The sequence below is a fragment of the Nelumbo lutea genome, chromosome 2 (genome assembly GCF_056320005.1).
Source record: "Nelumbo lutea isolate HS-2025 chromosome 2, American lotus-T2T, whole genome shotgun sequence".
NCBI classification, from domain to species: Eukaryota; Viridiplantae; Streptophyta; class Magnoliopsida; order Proteales; family Nelumbonaceae; genus Nelumbo; species Nelumbo lutea.
Genome location: NC_142685.1, coordinates 14,528,530 through 14,553,265, shown reverse-complemented (window position 1 = coordinate 14,553,265; position 24,736 = coordinate 14,528,530). Strand labels below are relative to the sequence as shown.

General features: G+C 41.1%; 1 protein-coding gene across 3 annotated transcripts in view; it reads left to right on the top strand.

The window, feature by feature from the left end:
• The first annotated feature begins 336 nt into the window (after window positions 1–336).
• ELF7 (hydroxyproline-rich glycoprotein family protein) overlaps window positions 337–24,736 on the top strand; it is a 50,248-nt gene continuing 25,848 nt past the window's right edge. The window contains exons 1-2 of one of the 3 annotated variants that reach the window (XM_088970515.1): window positions 337–508; window positions 866–1,915. In XM_088970515.1, coding sequence (XP_088826641.1) covers window positions 891–1,915 — 1,025 coding nt within the window. In that variant the 5' untranslated portion in view covers window positions 337–508; window positions 866–890. Of the gene's footprint in view, window positions 1,916–24,736 lie in introns of all 3 variants that reach the window. The other 2 variants (XM_088970516.1, XM_088970514.1) reach the window with 2 other exon arrangements.

Sequence of the window (24,736 nt, the reverse complement as noted above, 5' to 3'; positions counted from 1 at the left end):
TTTTTTTGTATTTACACTCCCATGCATTTGTACTAGTACAAATAAATTTGCACTGCAACCAAATACAGCATAAAGAGAAAATGGACATACAAAAGGTAATTTTGTATAAGTTCCTTAGCACAAGCGAAATCAGATCGACTTCAAAATATGCTATAAAAACTATAAAGGCTGTTCGAACGGGCCTTGCACTTACTGAACCCGGTTTCAGCACAGGCCTACATACATACTGGGCCTGAAATATAGGCTTAGCCACTTAGGCCCACCTCTCTACAGGCCTTTTAGTGGTCTGTTCGATAATTCACGGATATATATACCCAACTTACATCTCATTTTCGCATGGGCTCCCGGCACGTGCGACTCCGAGCAGTAAAAACTAAAAAGGAAAGCTCAATTCGTCGACTCCTTTTCTCTTTCTCCGAACACACCGATCCGAGTCCGACGACGAAGACAGAGTCAGACCTCGGGAACAAATTATAAGTCACTTATCGGCCGCTGCTAGCTTCCGCCGGTAAGCCTTCTTTCTCTCTTAGTCCTTCCGGACGCCAGCTGCTTAAAAGTCAAAGCTTGAATTTCTCCGGCTCGGACTAGAAATATCACTTACAGAGTCCCTCCCCATCTTGAACTTGATTTAGCGGTCTTCAATCAGAACCAATACCTTAAAAGGGGAAAATATTTGCAAAGATTTTTATTTCTAGGGTTTTCGTAAAAGCCAAACCAAGACTCATAATAAAGAGGAAAGACATCTTTTATCCTCTCTAATAAAGGTAGGGTTTTAGCCGATTCAGATTTTGTTCTTAGAGACACTGTCATTACCAGAAATTCAATTAATTAAACCAATTGACCAATCTACAATACCTATCTGTAGAGATATACAGAGCGAGTAGTCAGGCATGGCGTCATTCAGGCCGTTCCCTCCTCAGTCTTCATTTCCTCCACCGAACCAGAACGCTCTTCCACCACCTCCACAACCACGAGGAACTCAGTATCCTCAAAATCGGGGATTCAGCGGTCCACCTGGATCTCAGCCATCGGTGCCTTCCGCTTCTTATCCACCGAATTATAATCAGATACACCCCAATTCGAATATTCATCATGGCGGGTACCCTTCTTCTTCCCACCATTACGGCCCTTCCAGGCCTCAACAACAACCGCAGCAACCGCCACCACATCAGCAGTACCCGTATCAGCCTCCGCCACCTCCGCCACAATCTTCATATCAGCCTCCGCCTCCTCCTCCAATTCCATCGTCTTCCATAAACTCTCAACCACAGCCTCCGCAGCCTCCTATGTACTACCCGTCCTCTCAGTATTCCCAGTTTCATCCTCATTCAGTTCCACCACCGCCAATGCCTCCACCACTACCTCCTCCTCCTTCGTCACCTCCTCCCAATTCTTCAATTCCTCCGCCTCCTCCGCCACTGCCCCCTCCTTCACTTCCACCACCTCCACCGCCACCTCCGTCCTCTGCTCCACCAAATCAGGGGAAAGAAAGTGGACCTGATGGTCACGGGCATGGGCACGACAGAGGGGGGCCCAAAGACGCCAATGGTGTTGGTTGGCGTGAGGCAGGACATTCCAGACATGCTATTCCACCTAAGCAACAGAAGGCGTCTGCTGCTCCCGTGCCCCCAGGAAAACCCAATGGGCCTGCTGGGCGAGTTGAGACAGAAGAAGAGAGAAGGTTGCGTAAGAAGAGGGAGTATGAAAAGCAGAGGCAGGAAGAGAAGCATAGGCAGCAATTAAAGGAGTCTCAGAACACTGTGTTGCATAAGACACAAATGTTGTCGTCTGGAATGAAAGGGCATGGATCAATTGTGGGCTCTCGAATGGGAGAGCGAAGAACCACTACATTTTTGAGCGGTGACAGGATTGAGAACAGGTTGAAGAAGCCAACGACATTTTTGTGCAAGCTGAAGTAAGTATGCTTTGTAAAGGAACTCTTGACTTCTTTTATTTATTTACTTTTGGTCTGTGGGGATTTTACTATTTTTTATTTTTTTGATGAGTATATGGGGGTTTTACTATTGGTTGCCAAAGTTTGTTTATTGGAGAGTTGCTATTCTCTCTGTTGCTTCTGACTAATTTTTGATATTTGGTTGTGTTTTCTAGCTCTTTCATGACACTTTACTTTATTCTTCCCAGTAAGTTTTAGTTTGAACACTTGGGGTTTATATACATGGTTCAAAAAGGTTGGGAATATTGATGTTAGTCTGGGTATTGAAGTATACTCTTTGCCCTCTTTTTTAACCAAATCTATTTATAACTATTTTTTGCTTCAATGAAGATATTGCATAAGCAAGAAAAGTGTTCCTTCTGGTATATGGTGCTCTTTGGCCAAGTTTTATGATTTCCTAAGGTTGTCAATGTTAAAACAAACATATTGTGAACATCATGGTGGTGCTCTAGTCTAACATTTTAAATATTGTTTAAAGTTTCTTTTTTATGTTCACCAAATTTATGTCGTGAATGTTAATATCAGTTTTGTCTCTTTATAGAGTGCAGTGGAAAAACAGTATTCATGTAGCTGACCCTAAAATCAAAATCATGCTAGAACCTAGTTGAAACTTAATGTACTCATACTAGAACCTAGTTGAAGCTTGTTATCAAAATCAAAATCATCACTTGAGTCGGTGGGTGGATTTGCCTTGATGCTTAAAGAGTTATATGACAAAGGTGTTCTATTAAAATTAGTGGTAAAGGAGATATAATAGTGGGGGCTGAGAGATGAAGAGGCATGCAGCAGAAATGAGCATATTGAGAAGGTAAAGAGGTTGAGTTTTCTCTCAAGGGTTAAGGTTCATAATTACCACTTGGAATCAGTTGTGTGATTTACCTTGAGCATTGAGACTTGTATGGTTCTACAGTATAACTGTTGTGTTAGAATTACAGGTAGAGGAACCGAAAAAGTGATAGAGCAATGTAGACTGAGAACAGGAGGTCTATTGCAGAAGTGAGAATTTGGCACATGAAAATAGGTTGGAAAGGCTTGCAAAAACCTCCTTTTCTCAATTGCCTAATTTGTCAATAAAAATATTTTCTATGGTTTCCCTTTCTGATGACTAGGTATTAGTGTCATTGGCTGATAAATTTCATGGATGAGTTAATGGAAAACTTAGGTAGCATCTAAGAAATTTTAGTAGCAAGAGAAGGGAAGTGGACTAATTATGACCATGAGTATGTATGTCACCTATTGTTGATTGCTGAAAAGCTAAGCTATAGCCATTTATTGGAGAACAAGTACTAGGGGATAAGAGTGCCAAACCCTAACATCTATTAAGATCCAAAATCCCTCTCAGAAAATTTACCTATTGGACATTTTTAAAAGGCTTGCCTTGGGCATCCTTAGGCTCACAGGAAGGGGTCATTTTGTGGTTTGTGCCTTGTCTGAACCAAGGCATGCCTCACGGCTCTCATCTTGTTGGTAAGTTCACCTTGAATTTAATGTTGAATACATAGCTATATTGTAGGGTGCACCTATGATGTTCAAAGGTTAAATTGTTTAGCTTATTTAAGACTTTAACATACAAGGCTACCACCATTGTGTTAACAGCATGATAGTCTTAAACAATTGAAGAAGGCTTTTTGATATATTTTGTTTTTTTCATAAGTTAGATTTGCATATTATTGTATATTAAGTTTTTCGTTCATTTTTTCTTTCACAAAAATGGCACATCAGTTCATTCAGGCACTTCCCTGACCTTGAATACCTCAGTCTCTAGGAATCTCTTGTGCTTCAGCTGCACATCTTGCTTTTAAAACACTACTAACAGCTTATTTATGGGGCATATGGAGGAATAAGATATGTGGTTTGAGGATAATTTTACTGTGTTATTTAATATTCCAGTGGCAATTTGTTGGTTCCTGTGGATGGAAAGAAATATCAGATTTTTTGAAAACAAAGAGATGACTATCATCATCATCATCCAAGCCTTATCCCAACTATAGGGGGTTGGCTACATGACTCCTGTTTCGCTAGTCCATTCTGTTTAATGCCATATACATTGTTAAATTATTGGCACTTAAGTAATTTCGTACTGCTTCTACCATGTCCTTTTTGGTCTACCCCTTGCGCTTCTAGCCCCTTCAACTTGTAACAAATCACTTCTCCTTACAGGTGCCTCTGTTGGTATCTATGCACATGACCAAACCATCTTAATCTACTTTCTCTAATTTTATCACCTATAGGAGCTACTCCTAAGTTCCTACAGTGATTTCGTTTCTGATCATATCCTTTCTAGTTTTTCTACTCATCCATCTTAGCATTCACATTTCTGCCACACCCATTTTCTGGACATGTTGTTTCTTGACTGTCCAACACTCTGCTTCATTCCTTGTTTGCGGTTCAGGTTCAGCCCAAAAAGATACACTATCATGCTTACTTTTCACACTAAATTTTGTTTTCTTGGAGAGTTTTATGACAGAAACTTCTGATCATCTCTATATTTATGAGCTGTACAGTTATTTTACACAGCTATACTTGTGAATGCTATTTTCAATGCCATACAATACGATACTTTACTTTCTCTCACCAAAGGAGTGGCAACCATCCAATTGCAAAGTAATGAAGCACAAGAAGATAATTGCTCTAGGACCATTGGGTATCAGAAGAGCTTTTAGGGATGCAAGCAGAAAATTATTGCCTTGTTCTTGGGACCAATGGGATTTGGTGATTCTTCGAGGACGAAATTAATGGAAGTATTGCAAGGATTAAGGGTAGGGAGGAACATGCAAATCCGGAATATCATAGTGGAAGGAGACTTAAAGGTAGCGGTGGGTTGGATGAGAGAAAACAACAAAGGTTTCTGGAACAAAGGTATATGTTGAAGGAGTTAAAAATGCTGCCAAGGGAATTTGAGGCCACATTTCATTGGGTAAACTGTTTGGCTAATTCACTTTCTAGGCCATGAGCAACAAGGGCACAATTATTCATAGGACTATTGTAATGTATTATTTTTTTTGATAAAAGGTATTGTAATGTATTATATTATAGACAAAAGTGTAGTTCATATACACCTCAATCGGGCAATACAAAGTACAAAGTCAAAAAGCAAATAAGGTATCCTTGTCAAAAAATCTGTTGTGATTCACACATTTAACTTCCTTGTTCACTTTCTGCCAAGACCAAAAGCTTTGCACTCTAGTGTTTGACACTGGTGACTAACTTCAATCTGGTTTGCCCTGTCATTATGTGTCAAATGCAAGAAAGTGACAAGCTTAAGAAGATGATACTACCTACAAGATCGTCACCCCTTGTAAACCCCGCTGAAGCAAAAACCTCTTGAAGACAAGGTTGAAGACTTGAAGAATCTTTACTAGAAGAAGGATCCTCCAGATTTTTGGCCAATTGAAGGCATCGCCTCTCTTTGGTATTGGGACAACAAAATTGTTATCAGCATTAACCAGGATAGTGTCTATGCTAAAGAAAAATTTCTTAAGAACTATTTGGTTGGACAATTCCCTATGTTCGGTCGAAGTCTGTTGTTGGGATATTTGAACTTGGAGACTGGCTAGTGGATTAAGGATGAAACAATTTTTTAAAGATAGTTTTCTCTTTATATTCTCCAAAATGAAACCTCAAAATCCCTCTCAAAAGGATCCTGGAGGTTATAAGGAAAAGAAGTACAAATCACTTGGTGGGAGAAGCCCATCAAAGGGGAAAATGTAAACCTGCTGATGCCAGGGTATGAGGGTCTTTGGCCTACCTTTGAACCTTTGTGCTCAACAGTCATTCGAGTAATTGGCGGCGCTTGTGGTTGTTTTGTCGAAACTAATGATAGCCCCAAGAACTTAGTACTTGCGAATGGGTGTGAATGAAGGAAGATCTCTTGTCAAGGAGATATTCCTAGACTTATCAAAATAGCAGTTGGAAAAACTTTGTAGGAACTTTCAATTTGGTTGGAAAAAGTCCCCTTAGATCGCTAGCTCCCAAATAGCCTCCTTGAGACCACTAGATGCTCTAAGCCTCCAAGGACGAGGCTTGCTTAATCAGTTCTAAATCCTGAGATGATGTGCATGTTGCCTAGCACAAATAGCCACTTGAAATTCTTGCAAGATCTGATCGACTGGTGTTGGGGAAGATTGAAGGCACTAATTGAGGGGACTCACGAATGCGATGGCCTTACATGTGTGGTGAGGTGTTGGCATATGTGGCTACATTCGATATCGTCCATAATGAAGATCATAATTTTAGAGATGTCTGCTTGAATCAAGCTTTTCAAATCCATAAAGTTGAGCCAAAAAAGCTGATCTCTCTGGATGTTTAGTAGAGATGTTAGCTAACATGCAAACTCCTATCTATCTGCTTGTCCCTCCACCTAGACAAGTGGACCAACCCAACAGACAAGATGAAAAAAGCCATACTCAACCTGAGCAAGCATCTAATCAGTTCAAAAATAGGTATTCTCAGAGCTGGAGATAAAGGAGCACTTGATTGACCAGCCAGAGACCAACCGTGGCCCAAATAAAAAATTATATCACTCAGTCCTTAGTTTGTTTCAATGATGATTCCTAGACCAGCAAGGATTGTGATCATAGAGAAACCTGTGCAAGCCTTGGGGATGAGAGAAAGTGGCATGGATGATTATAGAAGCACTGAAAAAGGAAGGCGACCTATGGGCTTATCCCATGAAAACACCAATTTTAGATTTAGAGGCTTCTCTGCTGGTGAACTACGGAATTTTAGGTGGCCTCCTATTCAATGGCAGTCGTATAACGCACCCTCTAGGGACAGTTGAAGTAGCCAAGCCCCTAGATATCACTCTACTGGTAGTAGATGATCGTGAAACAACTTCATATTGCTTAGTCGAGATCCACGATCACTCTTTGATTGGAAGGGAAGAAGAACTTGAAGATGGAAAACTAAATTTTTGTGAAAGTAGTAGTCACCGGAACTGAATGACAGTCGTTGCCTCTCAAGTTGGGCATCATCCAAATTTGTTACCTTTGGTGATTTCCTAAGGGTCTCCTTCAATGGCCTAGAAGACGAAGTCAAGAGGTTGCTTATTGCTATTGAACGTAGAATGCTACTTGACAAGGGGTAGAAGAATGCTGGAGGGAAAAAGAGGAGTAAGAAGAAGACCAAAGAGACCCTCCATCTCACCTGGGGTTTTAGTGGCCAGGAGCAAGAGGAGAGGTGAGACTCAATCTTCAAGTCCACATAGTAATCTCTTGGAATGTTGAAGGGTTGTCCATGAGCCCACATAGAATGGTTATTTGTCTTTTCTTCAAAATTGGAAGCTAGATATTCTGCACTTGCAAGAGGCAAAGCTTCAGCAGCCATTGCTTGCTCATGTCTGTAGCATATGGGACAGCAGATCTTTTGATTGGCTTGCTAAACCAGCTGTGGGTTGAGCCAAGGGTCTCATGATCATTTGGGATAAAAAAAAAGAAAATTTCTCACTGGATTGGGGAGTTCTCTGTTTCTATTGAAGTTGAACTTGATGATGGTTTTCACTGCCTAATTACCTTAGTGTATGGGTTGAATGAAAACAGAAGGTGTCATTTACTTTGAGAGGAACTTGATGATACCATTTCTGGATGGCCCCTCCCTTGGTGCATAGGAGGGGACAAGAGGGATAACTCTGAACTAACAAAAGCAATGGGAGAATTTGCTGCTGTTGCCAACCAGCATGATCTGCTCGACCTTCCAGTTATTGGAGCCAAATTTTCTTGGACTAATAACCAAGCCAACCCTACCTAGTTCAGCTGGATGGATTTCTCATTTTTTCTGATTGGGAGGGACACTTTCTGGCCTCTCTTCAAGAATCCCTCCCAAGATTCTGTTCAATCACTCTCCTCTACTTTGTGATGGGAGGTTTTCTCTTCCGAGCTTGTGGTCCCTTTTGGTTTGCAAAACAATTGGTTGGAGGAGGAAGTTTTCTTGGCAAAGATCCAAGAATGGTGAGTCTCTTTTAATTTTCAGGGCAACAGCTGCCATATTTTTGCCAAGAAGCTGCAAAGTTTAGGAGGAAACCTCAAGCCTTAGACATAGCCCAGCTTACTCCCCCCTTTCATAGACAAAAGGAGGCTTGCTTAAGGACTATTAAAAAGATAGATAGAAAAGAAGAACAAGGAAGCATCTCCTTAGAGGAGAGTTTGGCCAAAGCAAACTCCAAGAAGAGTTTGATGAAATTGCTTATAAAGAGTAAATGGAGACAAAGAGCTTGGGTGAAGTGGCTAAAAGAGGGTGACAATAACAGTGCCTTCTTCCAATCCCTCTTGGAGGTGGTGGAGGTTTCAGAAAGAAAGATGAAAGATTTTTTGTGGGTGGGCTGGAAGGACTCACACAAATACCATTTTTTAAACTGGGGTCAAATTTGTAAACCCCTATCTCAAGGGGGGTTGTGGATAAGGAGCTTAAAATATTTCAACCTAGCTTTGCTAGGAAGTTGGCTGTGGAGGTTTGCTGCTGAACCTGACAACCTCTGGAGGAAAAATAATAGCAGAAAAATATGGGATGGATGACAGTGGTTGGGGAAGTGGTCCACTCCTGCTGACCTATGGGTGTAGTCTGTGGAAAGGAATTTGCAGAGCTTCAAACATGTTCAGAAGGGGAATTGGTTTCAAAATAGGGAATGGGAGAAGGATCAGGTTTTGGTTGGATCCCTGGACTGGGGAGAGATCTCTTAAGGAGCTGTATCCCACCCTATTCAGTTTGGCAGAAGATAAAGAGAAAAGAGGCAATGGTTGCTGGTACTTTTGTGAAGAGGGACAATGCTATATGCTGGGTTCCAGCCTTTAGAAGGGACTTTAATGACTGGGAGATTCATCAGGTTGGAAATCTTCTAGTTTTACTTCAGTCTCAGGGTTTGAATCTGCAATCCGAGGATTCTCTAGTGTGGAAATGGGGAGTTTTCAATAAAATCCTAATACAGCTCCGTAGTGGGAGGTTTTGAAGCCCTCTTCCCTAGCCGGGCTATTTGGGGGACAGTGGCACCCTTAAAAGTCATGTTTTTTGTATGGGTGGCAGCTTTAGAGAAGCGTCTCTCCAAAGAGATGTTGGTGAAGAAAGGTTATAACTGTAGTGACCTGAGGTGCAGCTTCTACGGTGTGAATACAGAATCAGCCAACCATCTGTTTTTACATTGCAATTTTGTCACTGAGATCTGGAACAACTTCTTAAGTAGTTTGAAGTTAAGTTGGTGATGCCTGCCTCAGTTATACCTTGCCTGGAGGCTTGGCAGATCCAAGGGATGACTCAAAAAAGGAAAGATTTGCTGGGCGGTATGGACAGAAAGGAATAGTAGGGTTTTTGATCTCAAATCTTCTACTGAAGCAGAAGTCGTCAATATGGCTTTAGGTTTTGTTAGAAATTGGTTGTCTATACATACCAACTTTAAAGAGGTTACTTTTGATTGTAATTTTTTGAGGATAACCCTTTTTTGAGGTCCTTCTGGATTGTTATGTACAGCTTCTCTTTGTACAAAGGACTTTTACATTAATACAATTGTACTTTGCCTTTGCTCAAAAAAAAAAAAAAACAGTGCCTTCTTCCCCAAATTGGTGAATGCTAGAGCTAGGACAAACACCATTACAAAAATCAAGCTCAATGACAGAGTGACTCATGATTTGGATGATGTAAAACAAATGGTAGTGCAGTTCTACGAAAATCTTTATAAAGAGGAAGCAGTTAAAGAGGCCAACTTTGGATGGTTTGCAATGTAAGTAGCTTACCTCAGCCCAACAACGTGCCCTTGAAGCTTTGTTCTCTGAAGTCTGAACAAGTGTGGGAAGCGATCAAAACTTTTGATGGGGACAAGGCCCCAGGTTATGATGGCTTCAACATGAGATTTTTCAATTGCTGTTGGGACATTACTATTAAAGATGATTTATTAAATGCATTTGTAAACTTCCATTAAAATGGATCTTTAGAGAGAAGTCTAAACAACACTCTTATTGTGCTTATCCTAAAGATGGGAGGGGCGATTGACATCAATGACTTCAGGCTCATCAGTTTAGTTGGCAGCTTCTATAAGATTCTAGCAAAGATCCTGGCTGCCAAACTCAAGAGGTTCCTCCGTAGCGTTATTTCTCACACCCATGGAGCTTTTATCCCTGGGAGACTTATGCTAGATGGTTTCCACATAGCCAGTCTTTGATACTAGAATTAAGTTGGGAAAGCTAGGAGTGTTGTGTAAGCTGAACTTGGAAAAAGCTTTTGATCATGCTGGCAAGAGGAGAAATTGGATCAATGTCTGCGTCTCTACACCCAAGTTCTCTATTCTTCTAAACGGTACTCCAACAGGATTCTTCAAAAGTTTGAGGGAGCTGCGACAAGGAGATCTGCTTTCCCTTCTTCTCTTTATCTGTGTTACAGAAGCTTTAGCTGTCCTCACAAACAAGGCCATGGATGGAAACTTCCTCTCGGGCTTTGAAATTTATAACAATGGGTCTAGGATTTGCATTTCACAATTTGTAGATGATATCCTATATTTCATAGAGGCCTTTACCTCTCAATTACAGCACCTTCAAAAATGTTCAGAAAGGGGCAGTATTTAAAAGTGAATACCTTGCAGTCAGAGCGCTGCCATAATGATCCTTAATCTTGGGGTCTCCTTTGTCATCATGCACACCAGCATGCTGCAAGGGAAATGAAATTACTACTTAGGATTTCTTTTTGAGAAGGTAATGTATTGATAAATACAACAGAGTTCCCTTTTTTTTCTTTTTGAAATAGGACTACTATATAGGATTGAACAAATACAAAGAAATAATCCAGAATAATGATGACAAAGTGAAACTTATAGCAACTATACACGTTTTTCCATAATTAATTTTAAATAGACAACTAGAAATATGCATTTAACAATTGAAAGATACAGGTATTTACTATGGTGTTGTGACTGCCATCTGGGTTAGCATCCAGAAAATTTGAAAAGATAGTCGAAGTCCCTCCCTACCTTCTTTGGGAAGTGTGCCATATACTAGAGCATGTTCTACAATTTCTCTTAGGGCTATCAGGACAATTGATCGAAGCATTCCACAGATTATTGGAGCTCATTGATTCAAAAATCCAAGGGCAGTACTTTAAAAGCCAGAGACGCAACAAAAGTGCAAGGGCTTCCAAATGCCTCAGGCACGAAGAAGAGGTGTTATTATACACAAGGAAGAGGTCAGAGATTCAAATCTTGTTGTTGTCATTTTATAATTTCGGATAAATTAATTACCTGTTTGGGTTAGTGAAAATTGGCTAGGTCATTGAAACCCAGACAGTTGTCACCATTTTTTGACAGGGATCATTTGGTTTCTCCGAATTTTAAAAAATTGGGGCTCCAAAAATACAGAATGTCTGCCAGTCCTGGTTATCATGGTCCAACCATCCAGTCCAGTCCAAGTTTACAACACTGGTTTCCCATAACCTATGGGATCTTCTTCTCCTCTGTTCTCTCTTGGAGTACTGGGAGTCTGGGACTAGCCAAATCTGAAGAAACTCTGATCAGGTAAGATCTGGTTTTTTATTTCTTTTCCTTCTGTGGTGGACGAAAAAGTTAAGGAATAAGGAGGCCTTGTTTCCAGTTTGTTGTTTGCTGGCAATTTGAGATCCATTCAGCCAGTGTTGCACCTTACTTTATGGATCTTTCACAAGAATATCAAGAAGTAGAATCCATCAGTGATGTTTCTGGGTGCCAAGAAACCTGCTTTTAGATAAAACTGTCTGCTAGAGGTGTGTGGACTGTGAAGATCAATTGTAGGGCTGTTCTTTCCTTTTTTGGCTACGGTGGTTTGAGGTTGTTTCCAGGCTTAAATTTAACCTTGAGAATAGCTCCCTAATTCCGGTTGGCAAGATTCTTGATTTTCATAGGTATGCACTGATTCTTGGGTGTAAGACTTCTAAGCTGCCAATCACATATGTGGGCCTGCTTCTGGCAGTTAAAAGATCATCAACCTCTCTCTGGGATCCTGCGTATGAGAAATGCCTTAAACAATTCTCCTCTTGGAAGGCCAGATATCTCTTGGGAGGGGGGTAACCCTTATCAAAAGCACTCTATCCAAAGCAATTTGGAGATTCTTGGCTGAACTTTCTATTTGGTGGAAACAGATAATTGTTGCTCAGTGATTTAAAAGGCGCGCCTAGGCGCACAAGCGAGGCACATTTTAGGGTATGCGCTTTGCCTAGGTCCTAGGCATAACGCTTTCAAAAGGTGCATGCCTAGTGCACCTTGTGCCTCAGCCTAAGCATTCGCCTTTTGAAAATTTGATGCTTTTTTGCTTTTCTTGAACCTAGTGGCTGGGCCGGGGGCTCAGCTCCTAGACCCTCGTGCGACACCCCTCGAGGCAAGCCCAAACAAGTCCATGTCAGGGTTTGCCTTGAGAGGCGTGGTACAAAAGCGGCTCGTAAATGAGGAATGCAATATGGTTTACATCACATTAGCTACTTGAAGTAATGCAATTGAGGAAAAAAAAGAGATTGTGGGTTTTACATGCTTGAAAATGTTTTATATGTTTGATTTTATTTTTAAATTCTCATTTAAATATGCTTTACACGTTATGTTTATGTATTTAAATTTTAGATAGTAGGCTTTTTACCTTTTTAAAATATTTATTTTAAAATTTAAATTTATATTTTTTATTAATATTATACTTAATATTTTTTTGAATTTTTTGACATTTTTTTGATTTTTTGGCCTTTTTTTAATTTTTGCGCCTTGCTTCAAAAAGGCGCACGCCTCACCTTGCACCTTGTACCTTGGGCGTAAATTGACCCCTGTGCCTTGTGCTTTTAAAACACTGTTGCTGCTAATATGGCACTACAAATGGGGGCTAGGACTCAAATCCTGCTGCTCAAACTACCAACAGAGCAGTTTGGAAAGGCATCCAGAAGGTCCTTCCCCACTTCCTCCAGGGAATAGCCCCGAAGCTGGGCAATGGGAGATTGAGTGGCTTTCAGAAATGTTTATACTTGCATCAATTCTAGCCTGTTCTTGACTCAGAAGACTGTAGACAGGAATGGGATAAGAAGGGTGTTTATTGCACGTGTTTTTTGCATTGAGTTGATTGAGTTCGGAAAGTTCTCCTTTGTAACCATTGAAAAGCTAGCAAAGCCGGCTTGGAAAACGGCGAGAACTTCTTCTAGTTAGGTTGCTAGCCAAGGCGGAGAAAGGAGCTAGTTGGTTGGTGCGTCGGATCCCGTATAACAAGCGAGCTTTTTACCAATAAATTCAAACATGTGGGCGCAAAATGCTATCCTGCTCTATTGTTGCGTAGCAATAGAAGCCTGCTCATGCTGCTTCGGCGGCGCTTTTTCGCCTTCTCTTCGCTCTGGATAGGAGCGCTAATGGACACGGGGAGGGAGAAGGTTTCAGAGTTCAAGGAGAAGGGAGCTTACTCCGCATAGAGAGACTGGTTCTTGCTCTCCCAATTCAAGATGACGGAAATCACCGGTTGGGTTGGTCCAACCAAGAAAGAATTGGAAAATTTTCGATTCTGCACATCTGAGATTTCCTTGTATTCCCACATCACTTTTCGCTCGGTGCCTAATGACGGGCTTGATGCACAAGGCTTCCGCCCTGGAGCAGTGAGTCGGATTGCCTACGATTTTCACCCTCCTTTCAAAAAGAGTTGAGAGAGTTTCCCGAAATCCATGAGGCAACAATTCTGTCTCAACAGACATCCTTTCCCTTATAAATCTGTTTGGGCCTGGAATGTTCCCTCCAAAGTTGCTTTTATGGTTTGGACTGCAGCTTTAGGTAAACCACTTACCAAGGACAAGCTGATTAGAAGAGACATTACCATTACTTCTGTTGACTGCCCTCTCTGCATCTCAAATGCTGAGACTGCTGACCACCTGTTCCTCCATTGTCCTAGAAGCAGACTCATGTTGTCTCATATTCTGGAAGACCTTCACCTAAACTGGGTTTTTTTCCCTCTCTCTGTCTCTGCTTTCTTGGAAACTGGCACCTAGAAGGACTATCCAGCAACAGGAGGCCTCTCTGGTACATGATTCCTGCAGCTATATTGTAGGCTATTTGGATGGAAAGAAACAACAGGGTGTTGGAGAACAAGGCCTCCCAGAATAGTGAGATTATCCACAACATGACTGCCAAGAATTTCTCTTGGGCTAAAGCTGTAGGTACATCTACAGACTCCTTTTTGTAACTAGCTTTCACACTGTAATGATGTGATTACTAATCAGTCTGTCATACTTTTGTGAATTCTATCTCCCATCTCTTGGAAATACAAGTATACTTTGCCTCTTACTCTAAGAAAACAAAAAGAAAATTCCTTTGATTTTTCGAAGAACCACATGCTCATTGGAGATGCTATTATCAAAGATTTGGGCATTCCTCTCCAGCTCTCCCTCCTCACACACCAAAACACAGCCATGGGCAGCAAGCTCTGTAGTCCATACAACCTTTCCCTTCTCAAAGCTTGCATCTTCCAACTTGTCAAATGCCTGCAATCAGATTGCCCCACCTGTGGGCATTATATCATGTAAAGTAGATAAGTGGTGCAAAGGCACATTGTAAAGTGGGCATTTAGCACTGAGGTGCAGGAGTATACAAAATTCTTTTTTCTTTATTATTAAAATATTTTCAGCTATCCATAATCCATAGGACAAATTTGGGCATTAAGTAGTAGAATAAGTGAAGTACAAGAATTGTGCAAAGAAAAAAAGTTATGTTATTCATTTTTTTTGTTGGGGAAGGTGAATGAAGAGAAAGTTGAAATGATTTGTAACAACATTTTTGAGTGGGGAAGGTTGGGTAGTGTGCAAGATGACACTTTGTTTGGTGGTGGGGACATAAGTTAAAATGGTGGAGAGAGCGATGGAGGGTGGGATTTTCAATGGGTATCAAGTTGGCAACGGGATTGGAGATATAACTTTAATCAGTTTGCAGATGATACTTTGTTTTTCTGAGAAGTAACTAAGGAGAATGTGGAGACATTTTGCAGCATTTTGATTTGTTTGAGGCGGTATTGGGGCTGAAGGTAAACTTGCAGAAGATTGAGATATTTGGAGTAGGACAGGGGTGGAAGTGTAAGATTCGTCAAGGGTGTCTGGGTGCAAAGTGGGGACACTCTCCACAAGGTATTTGGGAATGCCATTAAGTGCAAGATGTGATGCTATGACTATTTGGTAACCAGTTTTAGAAAGAATGGATCGAAAGTTGTCTTCTTGTAAGTCTTGATATCTATCTAAAGGGGGCAAGGTCATGCTCATTATTCCTACTTATCTCATGTCCCTTTTTTCTTTTTCTTTTTGTTATTTTCAATATTCAGAATGATCTAATATCCCTTAGAAATATTTCCATTGTGACCAAAGGTATCCGGTGGCAAAAATGTTAGAATATTATGGAGCATCATCTTGTATGCAATCTATTGGGGTTGTGAATAAACCCTAGTTGTTTCTAGGTCAAAGTAGAGAAGAAGAAAGAAGAAAGAAAAGAGAAAGAAGAAGAAGAAGGAGAGGAGAAAAGTATTCGGCCAGACTAGAAGAGAGGATGTACAAACTGACCTCTCCTAGCCGACCCACTTGACTTTTATTCATTAAAAACTTGAGTTACAAGAAAGACAATTTTGTCCCTCATAGAAGATGGGACACATAACTTAAACTCAGATACAATAGACATTTCACTTTCAATAAGATACACTTGAATGACCAAAATACCCCTGACTCGAGCATTCTAACACCCCCTCAAGATGGAGAGTATATATCATATAGTCCCAGCTTGTTACAAATGTAATCTATTCTTCCCCGAGACAATCCTTTTGTGAAGATATCTACCCACTGATTTCCTAAGCTCACATGAGATGTAGTTATTACCCCACTTATCACTTTCTCTCTCACAAAGTGACAATCCACCTCAATATGTTTAGTTCTTTCATGGAAGATAGGATTGGATGAGATGTGAACAACAACTTGGTTATCACAGTATAGTTTCATGGGTTTGTCAATTGAGAAACCCATCTCCTGTTGTAGGTTCTTCAGCCATACTAGTTCACATGTGGTATGGGCCATAGCCCTGTACTCTACTTCTGCACTACTTCTTGCCACCACTGTTTGCTTCTTGCTCTTCCAAGTTACAAGATTGCAACCCAGGAAGGTACAATACCATGTGGTTGACCTCCTGTCTGATATAGAGCCAGCCCAATCAGCATTTGTGTACCCTACTATTTCAAGAGGTCATCCTTTTTGGTATAACAAACCACGACCTGGAGCACCCTTTAGGTACCTAACAATTCTCCGAACAGCTTCCCAGTGAGGAACCCGGGGATGTTGCATAAATTGACTCACCACACTCACAACAAATGATATATCTGGTCGGGTAATGGTCAGGTAGTTCAACTTTCCCACCAACCTTCTGTATCTTCCAGGATCATCAAACTCTTCACCTACATCCACACTTAACTTGGCATTGAGTTCCATAGGAGTCTCTGCTGGTTTAGCACCTAACAACCCTGTTTCTTCAAGTAGATCAAGAACATATTTCCTCTGATATAGGTTGATCCCCTATTTTGACCTTGCAACTTCTATTCCTAAGAAATACTTTAGCTTCCCCAGATCTTTCGTATTGAAGTGGTCCTGTAAGAAAAATTTCAGCCTGTCAATTCCATTGCTGTCACTTCCAGTTATGACAATATCATCCACATACACGACTAGCAAGATTTTTTCATCTTTCGAGTTATAGCTAAACACAGAATGATCAACCTGACACTGTTCATCCCAAAGGCCTTCACCACTTCACTGAACCTGCCGAACCATGCACGAGGAGATTGTTTCAGTCCATAGATTGCCTTTTTGAGCCTGCACACCTTACCAACCTCCCCTTGAGCAAAAAACCCTGGTGGTTGCTCCATATACACCTCCTCAACAAGATCACCATGTAGGAAGGCATTTTTGATGTCAAGTTGTAGGAGAGGCCAATCATACATAGTAGCCAATGAGATCAACACCCGATTTGAACCAATTTTAGCCACAGGAGAGAATGTTTCCATATAGTCCACACCATATAACTGAGAATAGCCCTTGGTCACTAACCGTGCCTTCAATCGTTCCACACTGCCATCAGGAAGATGCTTCACTGTATAGACCCATTTACACCCAACAGTGTGCTTACCAGGAGGAAGGGTGGTAAGTTCCCATGTATGATTATGTTGTAGAGTAGAGAGTTCTTATTCCATGGTTTGTCGCCACCCTGGAGAGGCAAGGGCTTCCTGTACAGTCTTGGGAATGGGAACCAAAGAGAGTAATGATAGAAACTTGCAATGGGAAGCAGAAAGGTGAGTAGTGGAAAAATAGTCTGAAATGGGATGAGAAGTACAAGTACGTTTACCTTTCCGCAAAGCAATAGGGAGATGAAGATCTGAGGGAGAAGGAGCAGTAGCGGGATCTGTCGACGGGTGCTGAAGTGGAGGAGGAGCCGGAGCACTTCTGCGAGTATACACTTGAGTAATTGGCGGCCTCTCTGTAGTAACCGGCATATGATATGCATCTGCAGTAGGAGTGGGAGCTACGGGAAGGGGGTCTACAACCAGAACAGGAAGAGGAACCAAAGAGGGAGAAGAAGAGACCCGACATTGGAGAAAAAAGGAACTGATTCAAAGAAGGTGACATCTAGGCACACAAACGGTTTATGAAACTTAGGGTTATAACACTTGTACCCTTTCTGAGTCCTTGAGTAGCCAAGAAAAATACACTTCGTAGCCCGAGCATCTAGCTTGTCTACTCCAGGCCCCAAGTGCTGAACAAAACAAACACAACCAAAGACTCTTGGGGTGAGAGGAAAGGGAGACAAAGTGGGGAACAACATGGAGAAAGGGGATTGACTTCCAAGGATTGACATGGGCATCCGATTTATCAAAAAACAGGATGTAAGAACAGCATCACTCCAAAAGTGCTTTGGGACATGCATATTGATCATCAAGGACCGAGCAGTTTCAAGAAGATGTCTATTTTTCCGTTCAGCTACACCGTTTTGTTGTGGGGTGTAGGCACAAGAAGTTTGATGAATTATTCCATGATGTTCTAGGTATTGCTGAAATGATGAGGAGATGTATTCTTTGGCATTATCAGAGCGAAATATTTTCATATTAACACCAAACTGAGTGTGTATTTCAGCATGAAATTTCTGAAAAATAGAGAACAATTCACTACGGTCTTTCATAAGATGGATCCATGTCATCCTTGAAAAGTCATCAACAAAGGTTACAAAATACTTAAACCCATTGTATGACACCACTTTAACTGACCCCATACATCAAAATGAACTAAAGCAAAAGGACTTGAGACATGACTATCAATTCTTGGACTAAATGAGACTCGATGATGTTTTCCCAACTGACATGACTCACAATCTAATGATGAAAGATGACTCAAGGAAGGAACTAGCAGCTTCAAAGCCTTGAGAGAGGGATGACCAAGTCTGTAGTGCCATTGGAGAGGAGTAAGAGACGACTGAAAAGCCACTGGAGGGCCACCACCATCAAGGTAATACAAACCACCGGTTTCATGCCCTCCACCAATCTTCGTCCTCGTCTTGAGATCCTAAAACACACAAGAAGAAGGATAGAAGGTTACAGAACAATTAAGGGACTTGGTTAATCTACTAACAGACATAAGGTTAAAAGGGAACTTAGGAACATATAAAACAAATGCTAAAGACAATGAAGAGAGATCAACATCACCAACACCACAAATAGGAGATGTAGAACCATTAGCAAGTGCAACTGTCTGAGATGTGGAGGTGTGAGAAAGGGAAGAAAATACATCAGGAGTCCCAGACATATGGTCTGAGGTGCCAGAATCAATGATCCAGGGTGAGGCTTTGGAAGCTAAACAAGTCATACCTGAATGGGCAATTGTAGCTGTGTTCTGCTGAGATGTTTGAAGGAATTGCTCATATATTGCCCGTGGTAGACTCACCATTTCTTGCCCGGAAGCACAAGTGGGTGTGGAGGGGTTGGTGCAATTTGCTGGCTTTCAGTAATTGTGCTACTACTCTTAGATGTAACATGGTTAGCCCAAGTGTTAGGTGGACCACGCAAATCATAGCAGAAATTAACTGTGTGCCCCTCTAAGCCACAATGTGTACATTTTCTCTGAGCATTACCCCTTCCTTTTCCACGGCCTCCCCCTGATTTATGGCCTCTAGTCTGGCCATTGGCCCGGTTAAACATGTGTCCACCACGGTTGTTTGGAGGGCCACTGCTGCCACCACCGCTTCTACTTCCACGACTACTCCCTTTAGTCACTACCAAACTAGATCTATCAGAGAAGGAAGAATGTTCCACTGGCTCAATGGATGTCTTCTTAAGACGGGCAAAAACTTCTTCAAGTGAGGGGAGAGCTGATCCTCCCAATATCTGTGCTCTGACAGGCTCATACTCAGCCTTCAAGCCCACAAGAAACCTAGTCACATCAAGTTGTTCACGTTGTTGTTGTTGGATCTGGACATCTGATGTGAGAGGGTGATACACATTTAGCTCATTGCGGATGTTTCTCAAACTTGCATAATACTCTTCTAAGCTTTGACTTCCTTGCTTCAAATTGAAGTACTCTTGGTATAATTGATATACCCTAGTTGTGTTGTCTTGTCCAAAGTACAACTTTTTAGCATGATCCCAGATCTCTTTGGCTGTATCTAGGAACATGAAGTTCACACTAATCTTTGGTTCCATGTTGTTCCAAAGCCATGTCATTATCTGTGCATCATCTTGTTCCCAATCACTGAACCCAGGAGAATCAGAGGAAGGTTTCTCTTCCCTCACATGTTTTACTTTCATCTTGGCCTTCAAGAATACCTCCACATATTTTGCCCATGGTATATAGTTCTCCCCATTCAACTTGATGGATGTCATTTGAACACTTGAATAATCTGAAGAGAGCATGATGCTTGTTTTGTTGTCATTCCCAACTACAGTTGAAGCCATCTCAATTATGTCTCATCTGAATATACACCACAATCTCACACTTGTCACAAGACTTATCTCACTTACAGTACCGCCAATCCACTTTCTTCAACTGCACATTACACACTACACTCTAAAGCTGAAATCATTCAGTCAACACATCAAACACTTGGACTGCACACTGCAGGACCATTTACCACCAACACACCACTACTGAAATTATTCAGTTATTTCATCGAACACTTGTTTTGCAAACTGCAGAACTGATTAGACACAAGGTCTAGGGGTTCACTTTTAAGCATTTAAAAACATAGATATGCCAGCCACCACAACACAATCAACACCACTGTTGTCGTGGACATCAACAGTCTACCACTCTTCTTTCAGCACACATGTGAGCAAGAAAACACACACACACAAAAAAAAGACTGATATGTGTATCAGTTTCACCCAGCACCACAACAACTAACTTTCGATGCACACACACAAAAAAAAAAAATCAGCATTCACAGTCCATTTTTGAACACACGACAGCAGCAGTGTCCATACCTGTATACGACTAGCCCTCTTCGTACACTGAATAGAGGGTCTGGTATACCACTTCAACGACCACCACAGCACCGGCCAGAGGCATTCTCACTTCCAGGCCCTCAAAACGACAACTCCTTTTCAGCCCTTTATGGAGTCTTCAATCAGATCAACTGTAGGATGAAGAAACCTACTGTGAAGTTGGCGGCGAACCCAGGAAGAAGACAACATCAAGAAAAAAAAATGAACACCAGACCTTAATGCTCTGATACCATGTGAATAAACCCTAGTTGTTTCTAGGTCAAAGTAGAGAAGAAGAAAGAAGAAAGAAAAGAGAAAGAAGAAGGAGAGGAGAAAAGTATTCGGCCAAACTAGAAGAGAGGATGTACAAACTTACCTCTCCTAGCCGACCCACTTGACTTTTATTCATGAAAAACTTGAGTTACAAGAAAGACAATTTTGTCCCTCATAGAAGATGGGACACATAACTTAAACTCAGATACAATAGACATTTCACTTTCAATAAGATACACTAGAATGACCAAAATACCCCTGTCTCGAGCATATATTGAACATATTTTAGCTTTGAGATAAATACAATACTTCTAGAAAATTATTTTTCATTATAAGAAATTGTTTAGTATATTGAACGTATTTTAGCTTTGACAAATTTTGTTAGTTTCTAGTTAATCTATCCTGGTTTTGAAAATATTTTCAAGATTCAAAGGTGGCTTATTTGGGATGGGGCTTGCTAAGAATGTTAAAAAGTCAAAGAAAGTTTTGGTGTTTACACTTATGGGGGAGTTTTGGATTTTGGTTGAGTCAGATTTGTTGGAGGTTTTTTCTGCTATTTTTGGTATGACTATTGGGGCTGGTTGATTGCCTTAATTTCCTTCTGTTGGGTTCCCCAATTGTTGTTTTGTCTCAGCCCGTAGGTGATGCTAATACTCATCCAAAAGCTGCCTATCCTAGTGACACTCTTCCAAATTCTGCCTGTCCTAGTCATTCAATTGAAGTAACAAAGGTTTTAGAGGATGTGGGGGCTCTGATTGATACTGTGGATGAAAGGTAAAGGATTTGGTGATTAATCTTGCAGACCTTTTAAACTCTTGGTAGAGGAGGAATTAGGGGAGAATTTTGAAAAGGAACAGGAGGGTGACACATCGGTTCCTAGTTCCCAGGTAAGGGGAAGGGAGGGAGAAAGGGTAAATACAGGTGAAAAAACAACAAAGAGGAGAAATAGGAAGAAGAGTAAAAAAAGATAAGAGCGGAAGAACAAGATAAATCTAAGAAAAAGCTTGAAGGAGGGACACCTAAAAGGAGGAAGAAGAAATTGAGTGAAGTGGAGAGATTGAGATGTGAAGTGGACTATGATAAGGGGTGTTCTGGGAGATAAGGATGGTAGTTAGGTTAGAAAAGGGTGTTGTCTAGGGTTGTTCAAAAGATTGTTTCTCAATGAAGATTATTAGTTGGAATGTAAGGGGTTTGGGGAGTTCCAGGAAGAGAAGAGTGGTAAGGGAAACGCTCAAAAAAGAAAAGCCAGATTCAGATGGGTGAGAAGTATTTGGTCAGCTAGAGGACTGAGTTGGGCTTTTGCATAGTCTTGGGGGGGGGGTGCAAAACGGGGATATGGACTATTCATAAGAATTAATTGGTAACTATTCGGTTACAATTAAATTAAGAACAAGAGTTGATGGACTGGAATGGGCTTTAACAAATGTTTATGGGCCAAATTCGTATAGAGAAAGGGAGGAGTTTTGGGAGGAATTAGCAGATATAAGGGGATTGTGGGAGGGCCCGTGGTACTTGGGAGGGGATTTTAATGTCATCAGGTTTGTCAATCAAACAAATAACCCCAACCATAGGACCACATCAAGTATGAGGAAGTTCAACTCTTTTGTGAATTCTTTTGAATTGAGGGAGCTTCTGTTGGCGCAAGCTGATTTAACCTGGTCTAATTTTCAAGAAGAACCACTTTGTTGTAAACTAGACATATTTTTATTCTCTTCAGATTGGGAAGAAGTATGGGGTGGTTTGGTGATGAGGGCCCTACTTAGACCTACGTTGGATCATTGTCCAGTTAGACTATCTCAGGAAAGACTAGGAGGAGGACCTTGCCCTTTCAGATTTGAAAACATGTGGTTGCTACATCCAGACTTTCAAAAGAAAGTGAAAGAGTAGTGGGAAGAGGATTAGGTGGTGTTTAGATGGAAGGGATATAGATTTTACAATTAGTTACAAAAGCTAAAAGCCAGGATCAAAGCTTGGAACAAAGAAGAGTTTGGTAGAATTGAAGATAGAAAGGAGACTATTATTAAAAGGATTCAAGGGCTTGATGCTGTTGATGCAGAGAGAAGATTGAGGCTTGAAGAAAGGGAAGAGAGATGGAAGTTGAAGGAAGGAGATGGTAATACAAGATTTTTCCATAGTTTGGCAAGTGGAAGAAAGAGGAAGAACATTGTTGAAAGTTTGGAATGGAATGGGTTAGTACTGACAAGAGAGGAAGAGATTGCAAAAGCTTTTGTGGAACATTTTAAATCCCGTTATGACAGCCCCAGTAGAGTAAGAGAGACTCTAGTCGACTTTGAGTGGCATGTTGGAGAAAGGGAATTGTTGGAACCCTTGGAAAGACTGTTTGAGGTTCAAGAAATAAAGGAGACAATTTTCTCTATGGAAAGATCAAAAGGCCGGGCTCGGGTGGATTCACTATGGCTTTTTATCAGGACTATTGGGATATCTTAGGTGATGACCTAGTGGAGGTTTTCTTGGAGTTCTTTGAAAGAGGAAAAATAAACACAAGTGCAAACACTACTTTCATAGCTTTGATCCCTAAAAAGGTGCCTACAGTTCATCCAAGGATTTTAGACCTATCAATTTTATTGGGAGTTTGTATAAGATCATTTCTAAAGTTTTTGCACTAAGACTCAAGAAAGTCCTCCCTTAATCTCATCGATCAGATTTTAATAGCCAATGAATGTGTGGATTATAAAAAAAAAAGAAAAGGAGAAAAGGGTTTGATCTGTAAACATGACCTAGAAAAGGCTTATGATTTGGTGGATTCGGAATTCTTGCTAGAAGTGTTGAGGAATAGAGGCTTTGGGGAGAGACGGTGTGATTGGATGAAGGGTTGTATTACCTCTTGTCACTACTCAATCTTAGTGAATGGAGTAGCTAGGGACTTCTTTCCTGCAAAGAGGGGCCTTAGACAAGGAGACCCTTTGTCACCTTTCCTCTTCACCTTAGTAGTGGATGTCCTAGGTGTCTTGATTTCTAGGGCTGATTCAAGAAATCTACTAAAAGGTTTGAGAGTTGGGAGGTAACAAGTGATTGTCACTCACCTACAATTTGCGGATGATATCATTCTCTTTTGTGAAGGGGAACCTGAGAAGATGGATAATTTGAGATTGGTGGTGACACATTGTGAGGGAGTTTCCAATTTGAAAGTCAATTGGGAAGAGTTGTGTAGCGGGGGTGAATTTATGGGAAGATGAGGTTGAATTGGTGGCTAGGGCTTTTGGTTGCGAGTTAAGTGGTTGACTTCTGGTATATTTAGGTCTACCCCTAGGGGAAATCCTAGAACAGAAAGCTTTTGGTACCCGGTTTTGGAAAGATTCACTAAGAAGCTAGCAGGGTGGAAGAGAAATTATATCTCACTAGGGGTAGAATCACTTTAATCAAGCCCACTCTGGCCAACCTTCCGGTGTATTTTCTGTCTACCTTTAAGCTTCGTGTCAAGGTTGCCTATAAGTTAGAAAAACTCATGAGAGACTTTATGTGGGAACTGGGTGACTCAAAAAAGAACCATTTAGTGAAGTGGGAAGTAGTTTCTAAGAAAAAAGGAGGGGGGGTGGTCTAGGCATTGGCAATTTCAGATTAAGAAATGTAGCTTTGTTAGGAAACTGGTTGTGGAGATTTACTTTGGAGCAGGGCAGTTTGTGGCATTTGGTGGTGGAAAGTATTCACGAGATGGCAACTAATGGATGGGATGCTGGTGCTGACCCTAGGGCTTGGAAAGCAATTGCTGGAATCTTGCCTTCCTTTCAGCCTTTCATTAGATTTGATGTATGCTTAGGTAATAAAATTCTGCTTTGGGAGGACCTTTGGCTTGGAAACACCACCCATTAAGGATAGATTCTCGGTAATGTATTCTCTTTCTCTAAATAAATTCAAAACCATCTCCTCACTTCGTGTTTGAGGGGTCTTGGGATTTGGGTTTGAGAAGAGGGTTGAGGGATTCAGAATTGACTTTTGTAGATGAGTTGTTCACTGTGTTGAGTTCAATTTTCCTAGATCTTTCATGCCTAGACAGTAGAATTTGGAAAGAGTCCTCTTTAGGGACTTTCTCTTGTTCATCTTTTTT